General features: G+C 42.4%; 1 protein-coding gene across 1 annotated transcript; it reads right to left on the reverse strand.

The window, feature by feature from the left end:
• Positions 1–3,385: 3,385 nt before the first annotated feature.
• Positions 3,386–3,781, reverse strand: LOC118884673 (TSSK6-activating co-chaperone protein-like). The gene has a single exon (XM_036832419.1). The coding sequence runs from the start codon at positions 3,761–3,763 to the stop codon at positions 3,386–3,388; it is 378 nt and encodes a 125-aa protein (XP_036688314.1). The 5' UTR covers positions 3,764–3,781.
• Between the last annotated feature and the right edge of the window lie 9,927 nt (positions 3,782–13,708).

Consider the following 13,708-nt stretch of genomic DNA (forward strand, 5'->3'; position numbering starts at 1 on the left):
TTCCCGGACCGGGGCACGAACCCGTGTCCCCTGCCTTGGCAAGCGGATTCTTAACCACTGCGCCACCAGGGAAGCCCGAGACTTTGGTTCTTGTTGTGGCTCTATCATTACCTTGTTTTGTGACCTCGACAAGTTACATCCACTCCTAGAACTTGGGGTACGGTCAGTGCCACCCAAACCACAAGACCTGAGATGAGGATGGGAGTTGGTCCCCAAAGAAAAAACTTGGGAAGCGATTACGGGGAGCCAGAGAATGGATGATGGGAAGGCCAACCCACACACATATGCGTACAAGCGCGTGCACACACACACACACACACACACACACACACAGAGTTATTTCAGTGGCTCATTGCTCCTCTGATTATTTTCCCAAACCCTTCACAAAAACCAAGTTGCTCATAATGATAACCATGGATCATTGTGCCTTAGTAGGTTCTGAGTAGAACCCAGAACTCAAGCTTCTCAGCTCACTGGTGGGTCTTCTTGCTCACATACACAGGTAGAGATCCTCAAAGTTCCTCGGAAGCCTGGCAGTGATTCCCAGGATCAGATAATATTCCAGAGGAGAAGTAAGGGCAGATCCATTGGTGGACTCATGTGTTTATTCATTGTCAAGCATTCACAGAGCATCTTCTCCATGTCAGGCTCTGGGCTTGGCGAAGCGTATGAGTCAGGATAGGCTAAGTTTGCTGGCATAACAAACACTCCCCACATCTCTGTGACTTCAACAATGAAGGTTTATTTCTTGCTCATGCTGAATTGTCATTGTAGTTTGGCTGGGGGTTTATTGTCCATCCTTCATATGGAATCAAACTGATGGAGCAGCTGTTCTCTGGAACACAGCTTTCCTTGTGGCGGGGGGTTTGGTGCTGGTGAGACACCCACAGGGTTTTAGAGTTAGAGACGAGTGGGGTGAGGAGTGAAACATCTAGAAAAATGGGCAGTGGTGAAGGCCCTTGAGCACCATGATAAGGAGTTTTTACTTCATCTTGTAGCCCTTCCTCAGAATTGGCCTCACCTCTGGAGATGAATCTGAACTTTCCTTCTTGGTTTCCAGGATCTGAACAAGTATTTGCTCATGACAGTCCCAGGGACCTAGGAAGCTTCTGGTCAGCAATTGTCCAGACCATCACATCCTGCCTTGGTGTGGTCTGAACTGGAAAATCTGTGTGGCTAAGGAGAAGTCATGTATGTAGAAGAGATAGCTGGAGTGCACTCTGTTTAGATTTAAGCTCTCACCATCTCACTGTAATTAAGTGCCAAGTGGTTATTAAACAATACATTTACAGAATTCTGACAACTGTGTAAGAACCTTTCCTCTCCTACAGTGAATATTCCCCAGTAAATACGCTTGTAATATTTCACTGGCTTTTAATTAACCCGACTCGCCTATAAAACCATTTATCTTTTAAAAAGACTGTTGTTCCATGTGCAATATGTGTCAATAGATAATTAAAATGTTTTTCTTAGAGAATGAACAGGGAGATGTGATCTATGCATTTCAGAACGTTATTATTAAAACTGTTATTTATTGAGGTTTAAGCACTTGTTACTTGGTAACTATATAGTGACCATGTCACTTTAATACCAAAATTAAACAGGCATTGCAGACAAAATGTGCAAGGTTAGAAAACCTCTTGGGTCATAATTAAATAGTACAAGTAATAAGCGTTCAGTTCTTGTTTACGAAACAAACGCTCCGATCTGGCTTCTTTTCTATCAGGAATTGGGAGGGCGTGTCTTTGTTTTTCCAGGAGCAGCCTGGCCGTGTCGCTGTTTCAAACACGGACACTTTTTTCAGAGCATCAGAAGTTTCTTCTAGAAATAACAGCTACAAAGTGTTTGGGGAACCTTAAAATAAAAGACAGTGTGAAACTGCTTTGGTGAATGTAGACTCTTCTAGAACTAGTGGCTGGCCAGAGCCCCATGCCTGGGAGTAGACCTGTGTCTGGGGATGGCAGCCCTCAGAGAGAGGCCATCCCATCCCCTGGTAGCAGGCAGCCTGGCAAGGGTCGCTTTCCCACTTCTCCTGGCTGCCCCCAAGCTGCCCACCAGGGAGAAGCATCATGCTCGCCTCTCGGGCTAAGGGTGCTAGCTTGTTGTCCCGTTTACCATGAGCCCCTTGTTGTGGGTTCAGCTGTGTCCCCAGAAAGGTGCTGAAGTTCTAACCCCCAGTACCTGTGAATGTGACTGTATTAGTTTGCTAGAGCTGACGTAACAACGTACCACAGCCTGGATGTTTAAACAACAGAAATTGATCCTCAGAGTTCCGGAGGCTGGAAGTCCAAGGTCAAGGTGTTGGCAGGATTGGTCTTTCCCGAGGCCTCTCTCCTTGGCTTGTAGATGACGCCTTCTCCCTGTGTTCTCACCTGGCCTTTTCTCTGTGCACACATATTGCTGACCTCTCTTCCTCCTCTTATAAAGGCACTAATACTATTGGATCAGGGCCACCCTTATGACTTCATTTAACCTTAATTCCTCTTTAAAGGCCCAATCTCCAAATACAGTCACACTGGGGGTTAGGGTTTCAACATATGAAATTTGGGGGGGACACAATGGTGTCTGAAACAGTGACCTTATTTGGAAATAGGATGATCGAGTTATGATCGTTAAGATCAGGATTCCTATTAGGACGGGTCCTCATGCGATATAACTGTATCTTTACAAAATAAGGAAATTTGGACAAAGAGACAGACATGTACACAGAGAGAACGCCACATTAGGATGAAGGCAGAGCTCTGGGGGATGCACCTACAAGCCAGGAAGGCCAAAGATGGCCAGCAGACCACCAGAAGCCAGGGGAAAGGATGGGACAAGGTTTCCTTCACAGCCCGCAAAGAGTACCAACCCTGCTGACACCTTGATCTCAGACTTCTAGCCCCCAGAACTGGAGACCACACATTTCTGTTGCTTAAGCCCCCCAGTTTGTGGTACTTTGCTACAGCAGCCCCAGGAAATGAATACACCTCCTGGCAAAGAAATTCTATCACACTCTGATCTTCCTGCCAATCCTCACTGGGTTCTCAGGTCATCCCAACTCACAGACCTGGGGGACAAAGCCAGGCCCTCAGTCATTTAAAGGGACTGAGTAGACTAACGTAAGATGCACGAGACAGTCTATTAGGGTAATGGAAACAGATATAACATATTATCATTTCATTTTAAATCGCATCTTTGTGTATATTTTATCATGTACAATATTAATATAGTAGTAGATGTATATGCTTTATAAGTAAACATGTGCACTTATGTCAGGGTAGGGAGGGGTCCATGTTCAACATGTTTTGACTGATAGAGCTGTGTGATCACACAACTTGGAGACCACTGTTCCAAGGTGGGGAGTCAGTGCTGAAAATTTTTTTTTTTTTTTTTGTTCCACAATTCATTGACTGAATTGGGGCAGGCGATTTAACAACAGATTGCGAGATAAGGCTGGGAGAGAAGAGTTCTTGCTTTCTCTCCCAGGAGCCAGTTGTGTCATGGATGCTTGTAGATTTTCCAAAATAGCCATCTGTTGTTGGGCAAGCTGGGTCTGAAGCTGGAGATTGGCACACATACATTCTAGGAGTCCTAGACATTCCCTGGGCTTGAGCTCAGTTCCTGAGGGCAGCTTTGTTGCCAGGATTTTCAGGAAAGTGGCTGGTGGGGAACTTGCTTGAAGATTAATAAAGCTGGGGGAGGGTCTGGCTCGACAAAGAGGCACAGCATTACCTTTCTCTTTGGCTTTTCTATTAGTAGGATGACTACAACGCTGTTCCATCTGAACACCAACAGGTGTGGTGCCACCCAGCCCAGTCCGATTTCACTACCACTCCCATTTCACCCCTCATCAAACCGGCCAGGTCTTCCCTCAACCGACGGTTTCAGTGCTGAAAAATTAGACCAGAGAGCTCCCGTTCAGGAGGATTTCATGTAAGAGTCAGAAGAAAAGATTTTAGAGTTCTAAAGAGAATTCTTAAGGTTGTAAAAGAAGATTCAACAAACAAAAGATTGGAGACAAATAGTAGGTTTTCCCAGTGCCCTGGAGCACCGCACTTGGATTATTTATGACGTCGTCATATGTCTCACAATTCGTAATATCTTGACCTCCTTCAAGCCGAGGTGTCATTTGTCTCACCCTGAGGTCCTCTGAGCCCGACATCATGCATGTCCACAGTGTGGTCCCAGGGGGTGATTAACAGTGCTCTAGGTGGAGAGGAGATGGCAGGGCCCGAGCCGGCACTGGCACACGGGGAATCTTTCTCTTGAAGCCCCTCCATCCTGAGAGTGACAGGTGAACCGTGGGTCAGGAGGAGGGGAGAGAGGAGAGTGAGACAGAGAGAAGCAGGAAGGCAGGCCTCAGAGAGAGAGGTAGGTAAACAGAAAAATACAGGAGGAGGGCATCTGAGAAGCAGAGATAGAGATGGTCAGAGGGCTGGGGGCAGAGGCAGAAGTTTGGAGGCAGAAAGGAGGGATGAAATCACGAGAAAAATTCAGCGCTTGCTAAAGGTTGTTCAAACACGTGGTAATTTTTCATACATCGTAATTTCAGTATGTTTAGGGCTTTACTTAGACATTATCCCAATCTGTATTATTGCACTCATTTGAATAAACATGCTTTACATCTGGAATTTTGGGCATTATGTTACAGGTTCTAGAGTGTGCTGCACCCTTGGGCTGGGAAAGGGCATATTTTTGGTGGGCACCAGACTTCAGGTTATGGAATCCGAAGGTCTGGATGTCAGCCATTAAGCCGCCCATCGGTGTCCTCGTCCCCTCCCCCTGGAAGCTGAGAACAGATGTTCTCTCTGCCCTAGTAGCTGCCTTGATTCCAGGAGAAAGGAGAGTGAGAGAGGAAGGGCTCTGGATGTGGATGCGTCCTTTCCTCTCCTCCCTGTGTTACCATAGTATCTCGTTTCCTTGGTTACCGGTGGCCAAGGAAAGGACACTGGGCAAGTGCAGGATTTTGATGGAGCTCTCTAAAGAGAGATGTCAGCACAGACCTTGTCTCTTTTCAAAGAACACTCGTTCTGAGAGGTTGCTCAAGAATGGGGGTGGGGAAGAAATGGGTAGTTCTCATGAAGTTGGAATTTAGACATTTCATTTCACTGGATAGAAATGAAGCACGTAAAAGATAACCTTGAGGAATCAAAGCCAGGGAGGCCTTACCCAGCTTTGCACATTGCTGGAAATCTGGAATTGGCAGGAAGGCTGTGATGCTAATTAAGAAATGATTTCTGCAAATGTTTACTTTAACTGCGCCCAGCTTGGGCTAGCTCAGTAGCTGGCCTGCTCTTTTCCCTGGATAACTAAGCACCCTTGGGGAATATGGGAATATGCCACTTCCGCTGGGAGCATCTGGCATCAGCCTTTAACAGTCCCAAGAGGCCACATGGACCTGTGCGCTCTCTCCTGAGAGCCTCCACATTTTTTTTTTGGACAGTTAAATGATGTGCAGGGCAGAGGCCCTCAATTCTACTCAACTTTTGAGAGTCAGTCAAGATATCTGTCCTTCCAATACGTTTGTCTTGACTTCTCCACCGAGGTTAGGTGCACTTCTTCAAGAACCCCAGGAACTACATTTTATCATTGAAAATTTTATCATTGCATTTACTACATTGTTCACTAATTGTATGATTATTAGTCCTTCTGCTCTGCCTGGTTTTGAGTTTTCTCATTTTTATTTCTTTTTAAGAAACGTTTTATTTTGGGAGGGAGAGGTAGGTAACACATAAAGGTGGTTAAACAATTAGATCAGTACAAAATGGTCTATGATGAAAAGCCTCCTCCGGCTGGAGCCCCCATTCATGCCCCACTCCCTCTGGGCAGCCATTGTTTCCACTTCTTGTGTGTTCTTCTAGAGAGTGGATGCAGAAATGAGCATGTTTGTCTGCCTCCCTCTCTATTCCTCCTTCATCCTTTAGCTTCCTCCCTGTCTCCCTTTTACCCAAATGATACAATCCACACTATTCTGCTTATTACATTTTTTAAAATTAGCCATCTGTCTTGAAGATCTTTTTTATATAAGTATGTATAGAACTTTTAAAAAATTGCAGTGTAGCCTTCCACTGTATGAGTCTGCCTCTTTTCTCACTCATCTTGGATTTCCAAAGGCTCCTAGTACAGATCCAGCCCATAGTAGATGGTCGATGAGCATTCGTCAAATAAACGAATGAATGAAAACTCTCTATGTTGAGAGAGCTTAATTAGAGCCTCAGGAATATGAAAAGTTCAACTACATGGAAGCATTTTTTTTCCCCCAAAGTAAGACATATGTATTCAGTGGGGGCGGGGAGTGGGGTAGTGCCAGTGGACCTTCTGCGGGAAGAGGAAAGGAAAAAGAGACCAAAGGTATCCCAAGTGGAATTGGACATAAGAGCCCAGCTTGCTGAGACTTTTATTTATTTGATGCACAGGTGGTCTCTCAGCTGGTGTTCTGTGAATCCTGTTCAGTTTGGGGCCGGTATTTTTGATATGGGTCTAGATTTGTTCCCTCTGTTTTTGTTTGTTTTCTTTATGGGCAGGGACAGTGTGAAAGCTCTCTTTGGCTGTCGTCTGTGGCTGACCGCTAGCCCTGTGCAGCCTGGTTTATAGCTCAGCGCCACCATGGTCAGCTGCAGGCTGTCTGGGTGATGATGTGGGACATGCCAGCTGGCCTCACACGCAGGGGCACCTTTAGGTTTTCCAGGAGGATGGAGACTCCTGGAAATGGGGACTCCTTCCCCCACTTTCTTTCTGTGCTAAAGCTAATAGTTTAGGGGAAGCCGTGTGCCCTATGCTTTCCTCCTTAGAGCCTATTGGCCTGAGTTTTGTCCTCTACCCACACCTGTCCCCACTTTGAAGCAGACAGATATCCAGGCAGCTTGAAGGAGGCTGTGCTCTCTGGAAGAGGTGACAGAAGGGTGTGGCGTAAGAACTAAAATTAAGACTCAGTATTACGTGTTGTGTTGGCATCTGGTAAAATTGGGAGGGCCTCCAATGGTTTAACTGCAAATTCTTCTTCTAAGACTGTTTCCAAGGACAAGGTCCCCCGCTCAACAACCCTCCTTTTCAAGGGACTAGGCACAGTTAGTTCCTGCTTAACCCTGGGTAGCAGGTTTCAGTTCCCTCCCAGTCCATGGAATTATTCAAACAAAACCCACATCCTCCCGTGGGAAACAAGGAACACCTCTTGCTACTAGAAAGCCTGCCTCTCACAGCCCCTGGTTTTTCACTCTTCCTGTGTGGCCCTGCTTGGTATTTAGTGTCCTCCTTCTCTGGGCTATGAGTATAACAATTTGCCGTGTTGATCTTATGCGTCCTGGGTCAGGTGTCATGTGTTCATCCATCCCCATAACCCTAGGGTGTGGGTCCCTCCCTCAGCAACAGGGTGAATGGGGCTTAGAACAAAGGGTGCCTGATTCTGAACTCTTAAGTGCATCAGCATCACCTGAAACACTTGTTAAAAATGTGCTTTAGGGCTTCCCTGGTGGCGCAGTGGTTGAGAATCTGCCTGCCAATGCAGGGGACACGGGTTCGAGCCCTGGTCTGGGAAGATCCCACATGCCACGGAGCAGCTGGGCCCGTGGGCCACAATTACTGAGCTTGCGCGTCTGGAGCCTGTGCTCCGCAACAAGAGAGGCCGCGATAGTGAGAGGCCCACGCACCGCGATGAAGAGTGGCCCCCGCTCACCGCAGCTAGAGAAAGCCCTCGCACAGAAACGAAGACCCAACACAGTCAAAAATAAATAAATAAATAAATAAATAAATAAATAAAAATTTAAAAAAAGAAAAAAAAATGTGCTTTACACACAAGAGATTCAGAAGGTCTGGGGTGGTGCCTAGGAATCTGCATTTTAACAGGCCCAGGTGATTCTCACTTGGGTGATATGCAGCCATGACTTCCAAAGCCTCTCCTTGCAGTCTTAATGTTGATAGGGAGGCCTGTTCAACCTGGGAATCCAGGGAAGGGTAGGAAATACGATGTTCCACTGCCCTTGCAGGATCTCTTTTGTCTTCCTGCACCTACAATGTGGGTCAGGGCTCACCAGTTCCATCAGCACTTGGTTCTAAAGGTCAGGGCCAAGAGCAGTGGAACGTTCACAAGCTTGTTCTCCATTTGACAAACTCTGGAAGGTTAAGTCACAGAGTCCCACTGAGCAGGAACCTCGGAGGAGCCTCATGGGAGGATGAGGGTGGAGTGGGGAAGTGTGAGAGATGACTCAGTTTGGGGTCTGGACTTTTTCTTGAAGTTCAAAAGTTACCTTGCCTGGCAGGGCCAAGTGAGGAACAGGAGACCTCTCTTTTCAAGATCAACTATATTAATAGTTGAGTCTAAGTTTATAGGAAGTCACAGAAGAATTTGATATAGCTCAGCCACTGGGTTCATATATGCATTTGTTCATTTACTTTATGTTTATTGATATCTTATTATGCTCCAGGGAAGCATTGTGTCAGGTGCTGGGTAAACAGTAGTGAATTAAATAGACATGGACCTTGGCCAGATGGAGCTCACAAACTGGTGGAGAAAAACATTAAAGAAGGAACCAAATAAATACATAATACTGATTGGTTAAGTGCTATAATGGAAAAGATGCTATGAGGGTCTTATTAGGATTCTTTCAATTGCAACAGTAGAAACCCAACTCAAAATGGTCCAAGCAGAAAGATGAATTGGCTCAGGTAACTGGGCCTTTATCTCACTGCCTTTCCTCCGTTAGCCTCCTTCTCTTGGGCTTTCCCCCCCTGCTATAAAGGTCCTGCTTGCCAGCAGCCCTGTGGATATGTTTGCACAGCCTGTAATCCAAGAAGAAACAGAACTTAGCTCTCAGTGCCCTTTGTAAAACTCCTGAGAGAGGACTTTGATTGACCGTTCAGCAATCACTTGCTCAGTTCTGTAACTAGGGGGTAGAGAGACTTGTGATTGAAAGTACCACTTGAACCCCAGGGGATGGGGAAAGAACAATTCCCCAAAGGTATGGAGGTTAAGGGTGGGAAGAAAGAATTACGCAGGCAAAGACAACGTCCACTACACAGAGGAACCTCACTGGGTTTGTGGAGTTGGGAAGGGCCTTTCTTAGGAAGTGCTATTAGGATGGAGATGTTCTTTCCCTGTTTCTGAAAAGGTGTAGATGCATTAGAGATACAAACAGGAGAGGGACAGCATATCTGGACTGTTCTTTACATCTGCAAATCGTTTAGGGATGGGAAGGCATGGGGAGGCTTCCTAAATAACTACAAGTCAAGTCAACAACTGTTGAGCTACCCCAGGGGAAATTGTTCTGAGTGGAGCAGGTTGCCTTCTTCCCCAGAGAGGCAAGTGTTGGCTGAGACTACATCTGATGATGGCAACTTCAGCAGTTCAGTGGGGACCGGGACCGGTGACCCCTCCGTCTAGGTTAATGCTTGGCTTGCTTTTTAAAAGAATTTTTAAAGATAATTTTATTTCTCCCTTTTATTAAAAAGTTAAAGGGTATATACAGTATACAATGTTTATCTCAGAAATAAATTAAGAAAAATCAGGTTAGCAAAAAACAAAACAAAAAATCACTCTATATCTCACTTTCCACTTGGGAACATTTTGATGTATAACCTTCCGTTTCCTTCTTCTCTTCTCTTCCCTTACTCCCCTTCTCTCTCTTTCCACATATGCACAGGTATATGTGTGTGCCTACATATATGTGTGTCTATGTATCAATATTTATATATACATACATAAAAATGGACTCAATTATAAAATGTTCTGAAATCTGAATGACCTATCATATAAATAAGTATAACATTATATCATCCTTTTAAGTGTCTCCCTCAGTTTATTAGGAATATTGTTCTATAGTTTTCTTTTTTTTTCTTCCTAGGTTTATTGAGATGAAATTGACATAGAACACAGTGTAAGTTTAAGCTGTACAACACAGTGATTTTTATATATGTATATATTGCAAAATGATCACCACAACAATGTTAGTTACCACCTCCAGTGCCTCACATAGCTACAATTTCTGGGTGTGTGGTGAGAGCTTTTAAAACCTACTCTGTTAGCAACTTCCAAGTTTCTAATACAATACTGGTAGCTATAATCACCATGCACTACATCACCTCTCCAGAACTTATTCATCTTATAACTAGAAGTTTGTATCCTCTGACCACTTTCACCTGCTTGCATTTTGTCTATGGCGGCTTTGCATTACAAGGACAGAATTGGGTAGTTGCAACAGATGTTCTATAGTTTTCTTTTCTTGTAATATATTTGTCAAGTTTTGGTTTTAGAGTTAAACCAGCCTCACAAAATGAATTGGGAGGTAGTATCTCCTCCTCTTTCTCCTGAAAATTTTTGTAGAATTGGTATAATTTCTTCCTTAAAAATTTGATAAAATTCACAAGCAAAGCTTTCTGGGCCTGGAGTTTTCTCTGGGGGAAAGTTTTAAATCAAACATTCAATTTCTTTAATAGATATAAGGCTATTCAGAATTTCTATTTGATAAATTTTGTCTTTCAAAAAATTTGCCCATTTCATCTGTGCTTTTCAATTTATTGGCATAAAGTTGTTCATAATATTCTCTCATTTCCTTTTAATTTCTATGGGATATATAGTGATGTTTCTTCTGTCATTTCTGATATTGGTAATATCTCTCTCCCTCTCTTTCTTTCTTTCCCCTACCCTTCCTTTCTATCAGTATGGCTAGAGATTTCTCAATTTTATTTATCTTTTCCAATAACTGGCTCTTGGTTTCATTGATTTGAAACCTTTCTTTTTTTTCAAATATAAGCATTTAAAGGCATAAATCTAAGCACTACTTTAGCTGCATCACACAAATTTCAATAGGTTGTGTTTTCAACATAATTCATTTTAAATATATTTTCCGTTTTCTCTGTGGTTTTTTATTTGACTCATAGGCTCTTTAGAAATGTGTTATTTAGTTTCCAAATATTTTTTCATTTTCCAATTGTTTATTTGTTGTTCATGTTTTTAAATTTGATTTCGTTTAATCAATTTGATCAGACTACAGACACAACGTGATTTCAATCCATTTAAATTTACCGAAGTTTTTTTGTTTGTTTTTTGTGGCCCAGCATATGGTCTATCTTGGTAAATGTTTTTAAAAATATAATGTGTATTCTACTGATATCAGCTACTGCATTCTATAAATACCAGCCAGTTGATCTGGCTGAGACTGTTCTGCACATGTTTTGTATCTTTACAGATTTTCTGTCTACTTATTCTATCAATTACTGAAAAAGGTGTGCTAAAATTTCCAACAATAACTGTGAATTTGTCTTTTTCTCCTTTTATTTCTGTCAGTTTTTGCGCATGTATTTTGAAGTTTTGTTATTAGGTGCATTCACATTTAGGATGGCTTTGTATTCTCGATGAATTGACCCTTTTATCTTTATGAAATGGCCCTCTTCATGTCTTTCAATACAGAAGAATCAAGAACACTTCCCAATTCAGTTAACGAGGCTGGCATTACCTTGATACTAAAACCAGATCAAAACATTACAAGATAAAACTATGGAACAATATCCTTCATGCACATAGACAAGAGCATCCCCAAGAAATACTGACAAATTGAATCCAGCAATATGTAAAAAGCACAATACATTATGTCAGTTTGAGTCCTCCAAGAAGCAGATGCTGAGATAGAGCCAGGATTGCAAGAAATTTATTTGGGGGTAACACATGTGAAGGATAAGGGGTGAGAGCATAATTATTCAGGGAAAGCTCTCAAACTCTGATGTAGCTCTGACACCTGTGAAAGGAAAGGGAGGAAGTAGGATTGGGCAGGAAGAACCTCAGACTATGGTGCAGCCCTAACAAAGCCTTGACTACCCATTGGGAGCTCTGTAGAAAAGATTGCTCATTAGAGAACTCCTGTATTTGCCAGAACTGGTCAGGTCCCAAGACCAATACTATGCTCTTTCATTGTCCAGGAGCTGTCTGGGAAGAGTAAAGTCTTGGTTCAAATACTATGGCAGATCCCAAAGGTGCTCCAGCTAAAGGCTGCCAGCTAAATATATTCCTCATATCCGAATCGCAACTCCTTTCTGAAAGGAATATCTAAGAACCACAATTTCATGGCACAGACCAAATGGGGTTTATTCCAGGCATGCATGATTAATTTAACATTTGAAAATCAATCAATGCAATTCACCATATTAACAGAATAAAAGAGAAAACCATATGATCACCTCAATAGATGCAAAAAAAAAAAAATTCAACTTTCATTTACCATAGATTTTCAGCAAATCAAAAATAGAAGGGAACATCTCCAACCTCATAAACCTAAAACCTAGAGTTAACATCATACATACTGGTGAAAGACGGAACTCTTGGCAAGAATGTCATATCAATACTCCTGTACAACAAGTCAATAACATAAACAATGAAAAGAAATAAAAGGCATGCAGATTGGAAAGGAAGGAGTAAAACTTCTTTGTTTACAGATGACATGATCATCGATATAGAAAAATCCCAAGAAATCCCAAGAAAATCCGAAAAATTGTTATTAGAAAAAAAATAAGTGGGGCTTCCCTGGTGGTGCAGTGGTTGAGAATCTGCCTGCCAATGCAGGGGACACGGGTTTGAGCCCTGGTCTGGGAAGATCCCACATGCTGCGGAGCAACTAGGCCCGTGAGCCACAACTACTGAGCCTGCGCGTCTGGAGCCCCTGCTCCGCAACAAGAGAGGCCGCGATAAAGAGTGGCCCCCGCTTGCCGCAACTAGAGAAAGCCCTCGCACAGAAACGAAGACCCAACACAGCCAAAAATAAATTAATTAATTAATTTTTAAAAAAAAAGTGAATCTTAGTACAGGATAGAAAGTCAAAACACAGAAACCAATTGTTTTTCTATTTACTAGAAGTGAACAATGGGAAATTGAAATAAAAATAAATACCACTTACAATAATATAAAAAACAAAATACTTGGGTATAAATCTAATAAAATACGTGCACAATCTGTATACTAAAAATATTCCTGAGAGAAACTAAAGAACACCAGAGTAAATGGAATAACAACATTTATAGATCAGAGGCTTGTTATTGTTAAGATGTCAGTTCTCCCCAAAGCAATCTATAGATTCATTGCAATCCCAATATAAATCTTAGCAGGATTTTTTTAATTTGACGAGCTGATTCTTAAATATATATGAAAATGCAAAGAATTTAGAATAGCCAAAATAATTTTGAAAAATAAGAAGGACATTGGAGGACATACACTACCTGATTTCAAGACTTACTCTAAAGCTGCATTTATCAAGGCAGTATGGCGTTGCATAAGAAACCAACATATAGATCAGAGGAACAGAAGGGAGATTACAGAAATAAACTTGCACATATAAGGCCAACTGATTCTTGACAAAAGCGCCAAAGTAATTCAGTGAGGAAATGCTAGTCTTTTCAACAAAAATGTAGGCCTGATGTGATAAATGATGCAGAAAATTGGATATAAGTGTTGAAAAAATAAACCTCTACCATTACACATAAAATATAAAACATAAAACTAGAAATTGTCATAGACTTAAACATAGAAATGAAAACTATGATGTTTCTAGAAGAAAATATAGGAGAAAAAACTTTGCAACTTTGTTAGGCAACACTGTATTAGACAGGATATAAAAAGCACAAACGATAAAAATTGGATAAGTCAGACTTCATAAAAATCCAAAAGGTACTCTTTTGAAAAACACTCTTTAAAAAAGGAAAAGTAAGGCAAAACTGGGAACTAATTCACAATACCTCCATCCAGCAA

This window comes from Balaenoptera musculus, chromosome 19, assembly GCF_009873245.2.
Source record: "Balaenoptera musculus isolate JJ_BM4_2016_0621 chromosome 19, mBalMus1.pri.v3, whole genome shotgun sequence".
Classification (NCBI taxonomy): domain Eukaryota; kingdom Metazoa; phylum Chordata; class Mammalia; order Artiodactyla; family Balaenopteridae; genus Balaenoptera; species Balaenoptera musculus.

Bases quoted from the DNA above. Each gene is read 5' to 3' on its own strand.
- LOC118884673 (XM_036832419.1), bottom strand. From the start codon at position 3,763: ATGGAACAGCGTTGTAGTCATCCTACTAATAGAAAAGCCAAAGAGAAA.